Here is a 15,200-nt window from a genome sequence, read left to right as displayed (position 1 = left end):
GAGTGTCGGGGCAGCAGCAGTGCCCCAGCTGCGTGATCCCCCACCCCGAGCTGGGGCAAGGCTCCCCGGGTTGCCGGGGTGGAGACATTTGTTGCTGCCCAGCACCTGTGGTCTGCAGGCTCCTTTGCGTGCTGGGCCTGGTGCGGGCAGACCCTGGGTGCTCTCGGCCCCTAGAAACGCCGCCACATGCCCTTGGGCCCTTTCTCTCTGAGAAGCTGGTGCTCACTCACCCCGGGGGGGGGGGGGGGCGGGAAACACAAGCCCCGGGGCCCTGCCGAACACAAGCAGGGGTCTCAGAATTCAGGAGTGAGGACGTGACCGGTAAACATTCTTTACAGCTTCACTGAGAGGCGGCTCCCTCTCCCCACGATTCACGGCGTGCTTCGCACAGCTGTCCCCACGGTAGATTCTAGACTGTGTTCATCCCCCGTGAAGCCGCCCCTCCCGGCCCCCACCCCATCCAGGCAAAGCCCCGCCCCTGGCCCTGGCAGCCTGATTTCTGGCTGCTCTGGATGCTGCATGCCCGTGGACCTGCTCAGGTGGCCTCTCGGTCCTGGCTTCTTTTACCAGTGTGGTGTTTCCCAGGCTCATCTGCGCTGTGGCATCTGTCAGCGTTTCACTCCTTTTTACAACCAAATAACATTCCATCAGATGGGCCACAGCGGATCCATCCACTGGCTGCTGATGGGCACCCAGGCTGTTGTGACTTGTGCAGCCACGAAAGAGCACAGAGGTGGCCAGGTCATAATGATGTCATCATGTGTGGTTTCTTTTATGCGTTTGGACACCTTCTGGGTCCCCAGGCTCGGCAAGCAGGTGGCTGGGGCACAGGGCGGGGTGGGGGCGGAGTGGGGTCTGAGCTTGGCAGGCGACCCTTCCCCGGACACTGCACAGCCCGCTGGATGTTTCAGCAGCCTTCCCACACCTGCTAACAAGGAAGCTGGGGCCGGAAGGACAGAGGGGCTCTCTGCCCAGGGCTGCAGAGGTAGGGCTGAGCCACGAGGGAGCCGTCTGCCTCCCGAGCCAGCCCCCAGATCCAGGAGAGGGTGTCCACCTTCCTCAGCCCTGGCCCCTCACAGCCAGCTCTTCCGGAGGCCTGGTCCCGGCTCCAGGGAAGGAGGCGTGATCGTGTCAAGAGTGGCTCTGGCCGCCGTCCCTGTCGGAAATCCCTTGGTCCTCCCCCTGGGCATGTTTCTAGCTTACAGAGGCTGAGACGAAAAGGCTAGCCTGGCTTCCTGAGGACCCCAGACAAGGTGTCTGCAGTCACAGGGGCCGAGGAGCACAGGGCCCCCCAGAGCCTGGCCACTCGCACCCCTCAGAACGCGGTTTGAGTTCCAGAGCCTGGCCACTCGCACCCCTCAGGACGCGGTTTGAGTTCCAGAGCCTGGCCACTCGCACCCCTCAGAACGCGGTTTGAGCTCACGCTTCAGCGGCTGCAGCCACAGAGGCAGACCAGCGGGTCCGGGAGCCAGGAGTCTGTGCTGCCGTAACAGGCACCTCAGAAAAAGCAGGGCCGCAGGAGGGGCAGAGGGAGCCTGGGACCTGACGGGGTCAGGATGGCCCAGACGGAGCAGGCGCTGAGGCCCAGCAGAACCTGGACTAGAGCCAGGGGGTTGGACCTCAGAACCTGGAACATGGCAGTCTTGAGGCCCCAGGCCCAGTGCCCTCCCGGGGGGCGTAGCAGGAGAGCTGCTTCTTCCTGGGAACACGGCTGTAGCTCCGCCCCCGTGGTTATGGACTGACTCTGCCCACTGGGAACACGGCTGTAGCTCCGCCCCCGTGGTTATGGACTGACTCTGCCCACTGGGAACACGGCTGTAGCTCCGCCCCGTGGTTATGGACTGACTCTGCCCACTGGGAGCACGGCTGTAGCTCCGCCCCGTGGTTATGGACTGACTCTGCCCACTGGGAACACGGCTGTAGCTCCGCCCCCGTGGTTATGGACTGACTCTGCCCACTGGGAACACGGCTGTAGCTCCGCCCCGTGGTTATGGACTGACTCTGCCCACTGGGAGCACGGCTGTAGCTCCGCCCCGTGGTTATGGACTGACTCTGCCCACTGGGAACACGGCTGTAGCTCCGCCCCCGTGGTTATGGACTGACTCTGCCCACTGGGAACACGGCTGTAGCTCCGCCCCGTGGTTATGGACTGACTCTGCCCACTGGGAACACGGCTGTAGCTCCGCCCCCGTGGTTATGGACTGACTCTGCCCACTGGGAGCACGGCTGTAGCTCCGCCCCCGTGGTTATGGACTGACTCTGCCCACTGGGAGCACGGCTGTAGCTCCGCCCCCGTGGTTATGGACTGACTCTGCCCACTGGGAACACGGCTGTAGCTCCGCCCCCGTGGTTATGGACTGACTCTGCCCACTGGGAACACGGCTGTAGCTCCGCCCCGTGGTTATGGACTGACTCTGCCCACTGGGAGCACGGCTGTAGCTCCGCCCCGTGGTTATGGACTGACTCTGCCCACTCGTCCTCTTGCCTTGTGCTTGGGGCTCCCAGGGTCTGTCCTCGTGCCTGCCCTGCTGTGGGGGTGGGGGGGGAATACTGTCACCTGTGTGTGTCACTCATGACGTGTTCTGCTCAGCAGGGCCATGTGCCCGCCTCTCTCACACCTGCGATGCTCTCTGGCGTGGGTGGAGCCCTCTGGCCTTTTCTGGAGAGACTCTCTAGCCAGGGGACCCACCATGTCCCGTTGTCATCTTCTCTTCTGTGGCTTTTTCCCAGCCGTGTGTTTCCTGAACAGACTCCCGAGGAGGTGACCTGGCTGCGCTGTACATCAGGGTTACCCTGTGGGTTTTATTGTCTATGATGAGCTCTGTTAACACTTATCAACATGCCTTTAAAGAAAGACAGGACCACTGGCGAGAGAAGGGAGGAGCTCCCGCCCCCGCAGCAGAAGCTCGGGGGCTGTGTCCGCACTTGCAGGGAGCAGACCTTTCAAGGATGAGCTGGGGTACCGGCCAAGGATCGGCCAGGCTGTGCTAAGGCGCCTCCCAGTCCTCCTGCTGCTTGGGGTTAAGTGTGAGTGAGGCCGTAGAGTCCACCGAGCAGAGAGCCATCCGTCCCGCAGAGAGGAACCAGGCGTGACAGCTGGGGAGGTTTGCAGCCCGTGGAGATGCAGGAAGAGGCCAAAGTTCAGTGATTGATGGCTTCCCCCGGTGTGGCATGAGCTGAGCAGCTGCCCGCCCGGCAGGAGCCAGAGTGGGAGCAGGTCCACCTGGGCGGCCGCCGCCCCGCTCAGGGCCCTGATGACCCCACCTTCCCCCACTGTCTGCAGTCAGCTCCTTGCAGCAAACCTCAGCACGCCTCTGGCTCTGCTGCCCCAGGGGCCTCGGGGACACAGGCACCAGGACAGACTCATCTCAACGGCTGCGGTGTGTGTGCCTGGGCCACTAACCTGGTAGACTTAGGGCACCGAGGACCTGTCTCCACGGGTAAAGGGGTCACCAGTGTCCCTAACCTGCTGTGGCCTTGCTCCTCAGAATGTGGCTGTGGGCTTCCCCGTGGAGGTCCTGCAGGAGAGCCCGCGGGGCTGGCCGGTGGGCTGGGTACTGTGCCCAGGGCTCCATCCCATGAGCAGCTAGATGGCACCCGCCACAGCCGCCGCTTCACTGTCCTTTTCACCAGTCTTGGCAGCAGGCAGGCACGTCTCGCAGCACTTTCGCTCATCTTTCTCCAAGTATCGGTGAAGCCAAGCATCCTCTCTTGTGCTTGCTTGCAGCCTGTGCCCCTGCAAAGGGCCCCGGGCGGAAAGCTGCAGGTCTGACCCTGGCCTCGGAAGGCCCACTGGGCTGGCACAGTTGGTCTGCAACTCGTGATGCTGCTTTATTTTCTGCTGATACACAGAACTGCATGGACCTTTAGTACTTAGTTGCCTGAGAATCGATCTTACCTCTGGAAACCTCGCAGAAGTCTCCTCAATTCTACTGAGTTGGCTGTCGATTCTTGGGTCTCCTTTGCGGACAAACTGTCTGTAGACAGGGACAGTTTCATTCCTCCCCCTCCAGTCCTTATGGGTCTCGTTCCTGTCCCATATCCTCTCACAGCAGTCGAGGCCTCCGTGGTGGGGTCGAACAGATGGAGCTGTGGCCGGCTGTCTCGGTTCTGACTCAACGGGCTGTTTCTCCGTGGCGTGTGGTGGTTTCCAGGCCCCCACGCCAGGATTCCGGCTCCATGTCTGCTGCACATCTTGTCACCAAAGAAGCTGGATTCTAATGCTGCGTCTGCAGCCGTTGAGATCGTCCCTGTGGTCTGTGCCTGTGATGAGCCTTTTCAGTTTGGAGCCAGCCTTGCATTCCAGTTGCACCCAGCCTGGCCAGCGTGTCACATGGCTGGACCTGTCTTCAGGACCATTCTGACACAGGACTTCTCCTGTTCACCATCGTCTCTTCTGTTTCATAAACAAGCTGGGGAGTTTACCCTCCTGCTTTCTGCCACTTTGAGTAATATTTGGATTTTCCTCTCAAACACTGGCTGAGTTTCTTCAAGGCTGCCTTAGCCTCGTGTTTTTGGGGGAGGAATCTAGGAACTTCGGATTCTTTTCGTTTAACACTTTTAGGACTACTTAGGCGACTGCGTCATCTGAGTCGCTCGCCGTGCCTTTCTCTGGAATGTGCTCCTTTTGCCGTGCAGGGCCCACTGCCCGTGAGACTCCGCGGGGCCTTGCGGTGACCAGGTTCACTCTGGCTGTTGTTCAGTTGTGCTTCACCTTTTTCCTGACCTTTCAGAGGGTTGTCACTTGAATGAATCCCTGCAAATAACTGGTGTTTGGCTTTGCTGATCCTTTCTGTTGCATTTTTGTGTTTTTTAATCTCATTAATTTCTCTTTTTATCTTTATAGTTTCCTTCCTTTTGCGTACTTGGGGTTATTTCCCCAAGAGCTAAGAGGAGTGCTTAACTCTTTAATTTTCAGCCTCTTAAATCTTATGATGTAAACATACAGGACAGTAAATTTTCTTGAAGTAATATTTTCACTGAGTTCCGTCCATTTTGATATGTAGTATTTTCATTACTTTTTAGTTCTAATAATTTTTGAGTTTTGAATTTTGAGTCCAGATTATTTATTTGAAAGGCTGTTTTTCAGTTTCAGAAAGCTTGGGGTTTGGGAGCTTTAACCTAAGTGAACTGTAGTCTATGAACTGCTGATTTAGACGTTTGTGAGGACTAGCTTTGTAGCCAAGCCAGACGATGGTTCCACGTGGACTTTAAAAGGCCACAGCCTCTTCCAGTCACGTCCACTCCCCTCTCTTGCTTTCGCACATTCAGTAGGTCAAGCTTACTCAATATTTCCTCAAATCATCTTATCTTGTTTTGTTATTTTTCTGCCCACTTCTATCGATAACCAAGAGAGCTGTGCGAAGTCTCCTGTGGACACTGGGTTTTTCAAGTTCTCCTTGTGGTTATGTCAGTATTTGCTTTACCTGTTTTAAAGTTGTTATTAGTTGCATAGGCACACAACTTTTAGAATTCTCATATCTTCCTGTTAAGTGAAATACTTTATAATTATGAGATGAACCTCTGGCTCTACTAACACTCTTTGCCATGAGGTCTGTTTGAGCTAATATTAATACCATTACTCCAGCATTTTTTGGCTCGTATTTGTGTATCATTTTCTCATCGTTTTGATTTCAACCTTCCTTTGCTCTTGTTATAAATTGTTTCTAGCTGTTTTTTAAAAAATCTGTCTGACAGTCTTGTTTTTCAACCTGTTAGTTTCATCCATTTACATTTATTGTAATTACTCATATAATTTGTGTTCAGTTGTAATATACTAATTTGTTCTATCTCTCCTACTTTTTCTGTTCTTTTTTCTCCTTTGTTTCTTATATTCTTTTCTCTTTTTTCACCCTTGTTTCTATTTTTCCCCCTATTAATTTGAAAGTCATAACTCTTATTTCTCTTCTTTTAGGGGTTAGCCTGCATGTTTGAGTTAACAATGTCTGAAGTTAGAATTAATCCAAAGACTTCAGATCGTGTTAGCTTTCTCACCTGCTTTCCGTCTTACTGTTATTTCCAGTATTTTTAACACATTGTGGTTTTCCTTAGTTTTGCAAAGTAGACATCACATTTCTTTTATATATTCAGTGACTCTTAGAGTTTATGATGTATGGACATGCATAGGCACTCTGAGAAAAGGCAGCCTTTTTTACTAAAAGGATTTCCTTTGCTATGACCTTTCACTGGGGCCATTTTTCCTTGAAAATTCTGTTTCCTCTCTCTCCTGAAAGAGCATGTTGCTGGGTTTGTGACTGGCCTGACAGGACTCTGAGAAGGGTCCTCTGCTCTTGTCATTGCTGTTGGACAGCTGCCTCTGTCCTGTCACTCCTGGCTTTATTCTTGACTGCTCTGTTGTCTGGATCTTTCTTCACATTTACCTCAATTATGTGTGTTTATTTTTAATTCTGTTCTTATTCGTCACATAGATGTATATTTGTTTCCACTACAAAGTAACCACTTGCTTTATTGCTTTTCTTCTTTTATTGTGGTAAAATGGACATAATGGGAAATTGACCATCATAACCATATTTAAGTGTGCAGCTCAGCGAGGTTAAGTGTGTTCACAGCGTGCGTAACCACTGCCACCATTTCCACAACTTTCCATCGACTCACACAAAACCTCTATTTGCATTAAATAGTCATTCTCCACTTACCCTGGTCACTACTGCTTTACTTCCTGTCTCTATGAATTTAACCCCTCTGGGGGCCTCACAGGAGAAGGCAATGGCACCCCACTCCAGTGCTCTTGCCTGGAAAATCCCGTGGATGGAGGAGCCTGGTGGGCTGCAGTCCATGGGGTCGCACAGAGTCGGACACGACTGAAGCGACTTAGCAGCAGCAGTAGCAGGGACTTCACATTAGTGGAATCATATAAAATTTATCCTTTTGTGTCTGGCTTATTTCACTGAGCGTAATGTCTTCGAAGTCCATCCATGCTATAGCTGTATCAGATTTTCCTTCCTTTTAAAATCTGAATAAGTTCCATTGTACATATATGTGTGTGTGTGTGTGTGTGTGTGTGTTTGTCATCTGCTGATGGACACTTGGGTTGTTCCATTTGGCTGTTGTGAACAGTGCTCCTACTATATACCATGATGTACAAGTAGCTGTTCACGTTTCTGCTTTCAGTTGTTTTGAATCTGACCTGGCAGTGGAATTGCTAGATCATACAGTAATTCTGTGTTTAATCTTTTGAGAAACTGTAGCACTGTTGTGCATGTCAGCGACACCACTTTACATTCCCATCAACAATGCCTAAGTGTTCCAGATTTCTGTACATTCTCGTCAGCATTTATTTTCCTTTTTAAAAAGAAAAGCCGTCCTAACAGATGTGAAGTGATGCCGAGTGTATCACGTTCCCCTGATGACTCATGTTGAGCATCCTTACATGTGCATATTGGTCATTTGTGTGACTTCTCTGGAGAAATGTATTTTCTCCAGAGAAGAAGAAGGTCAAGGTCCCTTGCCCACGTATTAACTGATTTATCTGCTTTTCCTGCCATTGAGTTGTGGGAGTTCTTTATATAATCTATATGTTAATCCCTGATCAGATATATGATTTGCAAATATTTTTCCCCATTCTGTGGGTTGTTTTTTCACTTTCTTGGCAGTGTCCTGTGATGTACAAAACTTTTTTAACTCTCACCAAGTCCAATTTATTTTTAATTGTGTTGTCTTTGCTTTTGGTGCCACAGCCAAGAAATTGTTGCCAAATACAACGTCATGACTATCCCTGGTGTTTCCTTCCCAGAGTTGCAGTGTTCAGCTCTCACGCTAGTGAGCTGGCCCCTCGCACTCTCCAGAGATAACACACGAGAAGGAACCAAACTGGACACATCACAGCCGCCGCCGCACTGATGCACACCAAGCCCCTGTGGCACACAGGGTGGGCCCAGTGGGTCCTAGCCCTTCCGATGGGATCCTTGTAGACTTTGATAACTTCTCTGCTGTCCCATCTAAAGAGGTGCGCCGGCTCCTCAGACCTAGAGTCAGCCGTTCCTCCGAAGCTCCCTGGTTCCTTTTAGCACGAACCCTGTCTAGAAATCAGCCTGCATGAGGGTGCTCACAGCTGCAGGGTTGGTTCTCATTTCTAGGCCTTTGCGGCGGGCAGAGTGATTAAGTACCTCTAAATATATATAACACCCATCAAGGGAGTCAAGAAGATCCCCTGGAGAAGGAAATGGCAACCCAGTCCAGTATTCTTGCCTGGAGAATCCCATGGACAGAGGAGCCTGGCGGGCTACAGTCCATGGCGTTGTAAAGAGTCAGACATGACTGAGCAACTAACACAACATCCATCAAATATATATGACACCCATCCGAAGTTTTCCATTCAGATCTAGGGTTTATTGTGTGACCTCCTTAATTTTCTACCAAATCTTTCTCTTTCTGAGCTGAAAAATCCTAACACCACACCAGCATTACACATCTGTCTTATGTCAGAATTCACACACAAACATTTCAGAATAACCACGTTGACATTGCCGTCCCTCAACGTTTCAGAATAACCGCGTTGACCTTGCCCTCCCGAACGTTTCAGAATAACTGCGTTGCCGTCACCAGCAGTCGTGTTACTGCAGGGTGTTCTTCATTTTGGTCTGTAGCCTGAGAGTCACGTGGTCAGTTCACTGTGGCTTCATGTCATTTGGAATATTTCCCTATTTGTAGTTCATTTGTTTCATCTTCTTTGGGTTTACAGAGATGGCTTTTTAAATTTTAGTTAGCAATTCTGTGAAATGTTTGCATGATTCTAAGGCCAAATCTATTGCAGCCTGCAATGCCCAGCCTCAGGCTGCAGGAACCTGCTGGCTCAGATGGTAAAGAACCTGCTGGCAACGCAGGAGACCTGGATCCGATCCCCAGGTCGGGAGGATCCCCTGGAGAAGGAACCACTCCAGTATTCTTGCCTGGACCAGAACTCCAGGGACAGAGGAGCCCAGTGGGCTGCAGTCCATGGGGTCCCAGACAGCGGATCGTAATTGAGCCACTAACACTTTCACTTTCCTTTACTTTCAGATGCAGGGGAGGCAGTGATGGGGGAGTGGGCTGGGGGTGGGGGGAGGGGAAGGGGGTGGCTGGCCCTGGGAGTGGGCCTGCAGCCTCACCTGCTGATTTCTCCTCCTGCGCAGGTTGCCAGGCAGGAGGGGAGGGTCATCCTGACCTCAGGGCTGCCATACCACAAGGTGAGGACCCACGGCCCAGGCTGCCTCCCGCCCTCCCCTGTGGGCAGACTGGAGGCTCCCGGCTCACCTAAGCTAGGGGGGTGGGGCTTGGCTTCCGGCCCCACATGAAAGCTGCTTCTGTCCGCAGCTCCGGGCCCAGGTTGGGGCTGGGCGCTGCCTGGCAGTGGACTGCTCCCTCAAGGCCCAGCAGCAGGCAAAGGCCGTCATCAGGCATTTCAACGTGCGTGTCACCCCCGCGGACATCTTCAGCCGCTGCCAGGTGGGTGCCGCGTGCCCCAGGCTGGGCGAGGGGCCAGTGTGTGCGGCCCAGGCTCTGTGACTGGCAAGGCCCCGTCATGTGGCTGGGCCTAGGTTTTCTGCTCCACGGAGCAGTAGCCCGATCTGTGCGTTTCCTGCCAACCCCTTCCTCAGGAGGAGGGAAGGTGCACATGTGGTGAAGACCCCAGGGCATCGGGGGAGCCTGCGGGCACTTTTACCAGCTTTTCAGGACCTTTGCTGGTGCCTCATCTTGAGAAAACGGAGTTGGGGAGCTGGGAGGACACCCCACTGGCACCCCGGGGAACCGTGGAGCCTTCAGACCCATGAGGGTGGCCGCTGCCCTTTGCAGGAAGAATCCGGGCTGCATCCCAGCACCGTTCCCCTGCCCCAGCGGGGACCCCGTGGAGGGGCCAGGCTGCAGGACACCCCCAGGGGTGGCGTGGGGCCAGTTCAAAGGCTGGGGTCAGAGCTGCACCCTGGTGGGGGGGAGCAGCAAGTGTCCCCGGGACAGGAGACAGTCCTGGGGGCAGCGGGGCCCAGGGAGGCGCTGGCTCTGACCTGGCTGCCGTGGGGAGGCGGGAGACCTGCAGTCCATGGTGTATCTGCCCAGGTGAGTGATGGTGGCAGCCGGGGGGCGAAAGTGGGGCGCAGGGGGTCCAGGACATGCCTCACGGTGGGGCCAGGATCCCAGGTTTCGGGCTGAGACCCAGGTCGTCGACAGGGCAGGTCCTGGGTCTGGGCTCTCAGGCGGCTGGTCTAGGGGGTGGGCCAGGTGCCCCGAGCTCTCCGAGTGGGCGTGGGGGTGGCAGGAAAGGGGCTTCCTGCCAGCGGCGTCCCTGTGTGGTAGATGTGCATCCCACACGTGGTCAGCGGGTGATGAGAGGTGAGGTCCCTGGCCCCAGGACTGGAAGTGGAAGGCAGCCACAGCAGCGGACACGGGGCTGCTGGGAGGGGGCGAGCGCCAGGCAGAGACCATGTGCAGTTTGTGGCCACAGCCCAGGAGGGAGGCGGGGTTTTGGCACCCCGTGGGTCTTTGTCAGGAGGGGTCCCCTGCAGAGCCTCAGGCCCAGGGCTGTCCAGCGGCCTCCAGCAGGACTCAGCTGCTGAAGAAGGTGGGCTGGGTGCACCCCAGGGCAGGCCCCCCCAGCTGGCAGACCACTGTCCTGGGGCGCCTGCAGCTGTGCGCCGGGACCCCAGGAGGCAGGCACAGCCACAGGCAGAGAGGGGTCCCTAAGAGCTTAGGGTGCTTGAACCCACGCGCAGCCTCTCAGCATGCAGGCGTTGGGCGGTGGCTCCCACCGTGGTCCTCAGCCATGGGCCTGGTCCCTGTGAGTGGAGGACGCTCCCTGCTGACGGGCAGTCCCTGCCCCAGGGTGGGGCACCTCAGGCCACACACCCCGCCTCCCCTGCCTGGAGTCCCCCAGCCACGATGCTCCCAGCCTCACCCAGGAGCTCAGCCCAGCACAGTGGCTGGGAATGGCTTACCTTCCCGGTCCAGCGCATGGGCCACCCCACTTCCTGTCCGGTGCGTGAGCCGGCTGGTCTCAGGGCCTCCCACACGTGGATAGGGAAGCCCAGGAAGGGCCTGTGCAGATGCCCCGAGTGGATGGCCCAAGGCACGGTGACGAGTGGCTCCATGTGACTGCAGACCCTGCCCTGCCTGAGGCCACGGCCCAGGCCCGCGTGGCCCCTGAGCCCGTGTGGACATCAGAGGGCACTGGCCACTGGCCAGCAGAGCGCCGCAACATAGGACTGACCGAGGGAGCACCTCCGAGCCGTTCTCGGCCAACAGGGTCCCATCCTGTGCCCCCAGGGCCCGAGCTCCCTGGACGCTGGCTCAGAGCCACCACCGCCCCTGCCCAGGCCAGAGCTGGCCGCCTCCCTGGAGAGCTCCCGCCGCCAGGCTGAGTTTCCATTTTCTTTTCCTTCCTTCTGCTATTTTGGTGCTGTTCCCAGAGGGAAAACCCACTGGACACACGAAGCGTTCCCAGAGCCCGCCGGCCGCTCTTGGGGATCCACATCGGGGTATGCGGCGGGAGCAAGGGAGGCTGGGGGGGCTGGTGGGCCCCGCCACGCAGAGATGGACCCTGACAGTAGGGAGGCAGCCCACCCACCCCAGGGCCCAGAGGGCGAGGAGCACTGGATCCCTCCAGCAGGGCAGGGTCGTGACCCCCGGAGCTGGTGACTGGGGCCTGGGACCGTCCATCGGGAACGTCCGCCAGGAGGACATTCCCAGTGCCGTCCACCCTGGGAAAGGATCTTATCAAAGAAATTTAAGCTTAAAAAAGTCCCAGTGCAGAAACCCAGGCACAGTCGGGCATAACGTCTATTTTACCGTCCCTGAGGCTCCTCTTCTGTGGTGGGGAGCGGGCTAAGCCCCAGGGAGGGGTGTCCTGGGGGTCAGTGACGTCGGCCCCTGGAAGTGGCCTCCAGGAGGACAGTCACCCCATCTCGGGTGGGGGGGGGCTCTCAGCAGGGGGTCCCCTTGGGAGCTGTGCTGGGGGAGGAGCCTGCAGCCGGGGGCAGGGCCTAAGAGGCGGGTTCATGCCCCCCCAGAGCCAGGTGCTGGGCAGAGGCCGTGGGAGGGAGGAGGATGCTGCCTGGGCTGATGTCTGGTGGAGAGCTGGTGGAGCGAGGGCTCTCAGGGCCTGAGCATGCCAGGGCACCCTGGGCCAGGGGCCCCCGGCGCCTGCACCACACCTGGGAGGCCCGCAGTGGCAGGGGCCCGGAGTCCGGACGCAGGGGCCAGCGGGTCGCCGGTGCCCAGCCCGTCCCCAGGCGTGGAGACCCTCCCTGTGTCCTGAGGGGCAGCAGCAGACGTGGGGACAGACAGGAAGAGGCGGCGGCCCTGACCCCGCCCCTCCCCGGCCTTTGTGCTCCGCGGGCCCCCAGCCCCGTTCCCACACTCGGTGCCCCCGGGGTCATGCAGGCACAAAGGCTGCGGGAGGAGGGGCCCCACCCTGTGCAGGCAGGAACCTGGGGCCACTGGCTCCCGAGGCCGCAGGAGGGGCCTGTCACAGGCCTCCAGGGCGGGGTGGGGGGGGTGGCTATGGGGGCCCAGCATGCCCCCAGACTCGGGATGCCAGCCAGGGTGCAGGGCCATCGGCAAGCTCAGCACAGCACCCTGGGTCAACACTCGGATGGGCCCTGCAGATCACCCCAGGCCTCCCCACAGCCCACAGGGCCGCCCTCCCGACGCACTCCTTCCCTTCCAGGAACACCCCGGGTCCACCGGAGCCCAACCCGGGTCCCCGCACTTGACTCTTGGGGGACCTGGGGACCTGGACCCCCCCGGCCCGGGGCCCCACTCCTGGTGGCCCCCTTCTTTAGGAGGGCCCCGTGGCTGGCATGACAGCGGTGCCCACACCCTCACACTGAAGAGGGTGCTCCAGGTGCCAGCCAGCCGGCAGTCTGTCAGCGTACCGGCCCCACGTGGACCTCACATGCTCCTGCAGGGCTCCCAGGGGCCCGTGTTGTCCGAGATGTGTGAGGAGGCCTCTGGAGTGGCCGGGGCGGGGGCCCGGCTCAGTGCCCAGGGAGGTCCCTGGCCCAGCTGACTGCAGGTGCCCAGCAAGCCCCCCCTCCTGGCTCTGTCTGTCCTAGGGTCACTCCTCTCTGGACCTTCGTCCTGACCATGTGTCCTGAGAGGGGCTCCTACCCCCTGTCTGGGGTCCCCCCAGGATGTACCTCCTTGACATTGACAGATGCTCACTTTAAACAAGCATGCTGTTGTCGCGCTGGGTCTCCGCCGCCGTGCGCAGGGCCTGCTCTCAAGCTGCGGTCCGCGGGCTTCCCCCGTTGGGGCCGCAGCATCTTGGGGTGCAGGCTTCAGTGGCTGCGGCGTGTGGGCTCTGCTGCTCGAGGCCTGCGGGGTCTTCCTGGACCAGGGCCTGGGTCGGTGTGCATCTGTGCCCTCGGACTTCTGACTCTAAGTGGGTCAGCCCTTTTCGAAAGTGAACATCTGGGGCTTCCCTGGAGGCCCAGATGGTAAAGAATCCACCTGCAGTGCAGGAGACACATGTTCAATCCTTGGGTTGGGAAGAACCCTTAGAAAAGGGAGTGGCTGCCCTCTCCAGCGTCTTGCCTTGAGGACTCCACAGATAGAGGAACCTGGCAGTCTGCAGTCCACGGGGTCGCAAAGAATTGGACGCGACTGAGCAACTAACACTTTCATTTCCCTCGCTTTGCGAGGCAGATTCTTAGCCGCTGGACCACCAGGGAAGCCCCCAGAGGCTCACTGTTTAAGAGGGCCAACCTGCTTAAAATAGGAACTCCGAGGGTACAGACTCACCTCACAGAGGACAGGTATGCGGCCCAGTGACTGGGATGCAGCCTGGGATGCAGCCTGGGATGCCCGGCCCCCGGTGCACAGGCCCGTGCGGTGGACGTGGTCCACAGCCACGACCAGGACGCTGCCCCTGCCAGGCCAGGGTGGCGTGGGCCTGAGGGGAGCCGGTGGGGGCGGGGGAGGACCGGCCTCTGGGGGCAGCCTGGTGCCCTCAGCTCCGCCCTTCAGCCCGGGCTCAGTGCGGCACCTTGGGCAGCAACAGGGCACCCGAGGGTCCGGGGACTCCTGTTCCTCCACGTCCCCCCCTAGCCCACACCAGCGCCTGAGCCAGCCACGGAGCCAGCAGGAGCCACTGGCCGGGCGTGTCAAAGTGTCGGTCCAGTCGTGACTGACTCTCTGTGACCTGTGGACGGCAGCCCGCCAGGCTCCTCTATCCGTGGAGTTCTCCAGGCAAGAATACTGGAGTGGGTTACCATGCCTTTCTCCAGGGGATCTTCCGCACCCAGGGGTCGAACCCAGGTCTCCTGCGTTTCAGGCAGATTGTTTACCGCCTGAGCCACCAGGGAAGCCCAGACACGTCGAAGGCCAGCTCTAAACCCACTGCCCAGTGAGCCCGGGAGGGACAGGGAGGGCAGGGCGCTGAGGGCCTGCCTGCCTCAGGGCCCAGCCGGGGCAGCAGGGCGGGTGGAGAGGGCCCATCTCACTGCCAGGGTCCCCCGCTGCCGGGCTGGCTGAAGGGCAGGAGACAACCTCCCCCAGAGGTCAGACTTCCCAGCCCAGGAGCCGGAGCCTGTGAGTGCAGGCCTCGGGGGCTGCAGGGGAAGGTTCATTGCCAGCAGCCCTGCGTGTCGCACGCTGCCCACAGCTGCTCCTGCTGCTGGGGCCAGTACCAGAGAGGACCAGACGGACCCAGGGCCCTGGCCCACTGTCCCCCTCAGCCCTGGATGGAGCAGGCAGGACAGGCTCAGGGCCTTGGTGGGCAGCCCTGGTTGGGTGTGGGAGGGTCCTCGGGATGACAGAGTGGGGCCTGTGCAGGGGGTGCCCATGGGTGGGCAGGCTCCAGGAAAGGCACGCGTCATCCCACCCCCACCTGGCCACCTTTCCCTCCCTGGCCGCTGAGTAGTTGGGGGGAGGGGACCCCCTTCCCACCCCCTCCCAGGCAGCCCCTCCGCCGACCCACTGCCCTGAGCAGGGCCAGTCATCGGAGGCACATCTGGGGCAAGGGTGGACCCAAAGCTCTCCAAGGGAGCCAGGGTGGCTGGTGGGGCCTTGACCCGGGCGAGTGGGGGCCTTGGTGAGCCCACAGCCAGCCTGGACGGGGTGGGGGGGCCTCAGGAGAAGGTGGGCACTGGGCGGGGAGGGTGCACTGTTGGGGTCCCTCCGAGAAGTGGAGGAGCTGGGCTGGGCAGGGCGGTGAGTGGTAGAATGGGGTCCTCTCCGGCGTGGCCTGACTCAGCAGCCCTGGGAGG

The 15,200-nt window shown here is 58.4% G+C and overlaps 1 protein-coding gene across 17 annotated transcripts in view; it reads left to right on the top strand.

Moving 5' to 3' along the window:
• The window catches only part of EXD3 (exonuclease 3'-5' domain containing 3), an 85,444-nt gene that overhangs the window by 57,278 nt on the left and 12,966 nt on the right, over positions 1-15,200 (top strand). For 11 of the 17 annotated variants that reach the window (XM_070456485.1, XM_070456540.1, XM_070456533.1 and 8 more), the window contains 3 exons: positions 9,132-9,185; positions 9,313-9,444; positions 11,400-11,468. In XM_070456485.1, coding sequence (XP_070312586.1) covers positions 9,132-9,185; positions 9,313-9,444; positions 11,400-11,468 — 255 coding nt within the window. Of the gene's footprint in view, positions 1-338; positions 7,733-7,753; positions 7,872-9,131; positions 9,186-9,312; positions 9,445-9,596; positions 10,091-11,399; positions 11,469-12,658; positions 13,166-15,200 lie in introns of those variants that run through there. The other 6 variants (XM_070456512.1, XM_070456531.1, XM_070456502.1 and 3 more) reach the window with 6 other exon arrangements.

This window comes from Odocoileus virginianus, chromosome 2, assembly GCF_023699985.2.
Source record: "Odocoileus virginianus isolate 20LAN1187 ecotype Illinois chromosome 2, Ovbor_1.2, whole genome shotgun sequence".
NCBI lineage: Eukaryota > Metazoa > Chordata > Mammalia > Artiodactyla > Cervidae > Odocoileus > Odocoileus virginianus.
Note: the sequence above shows the minus strand (reverse complement) of the source record. Positions and strands in the feature narration are given on the sequence as shown.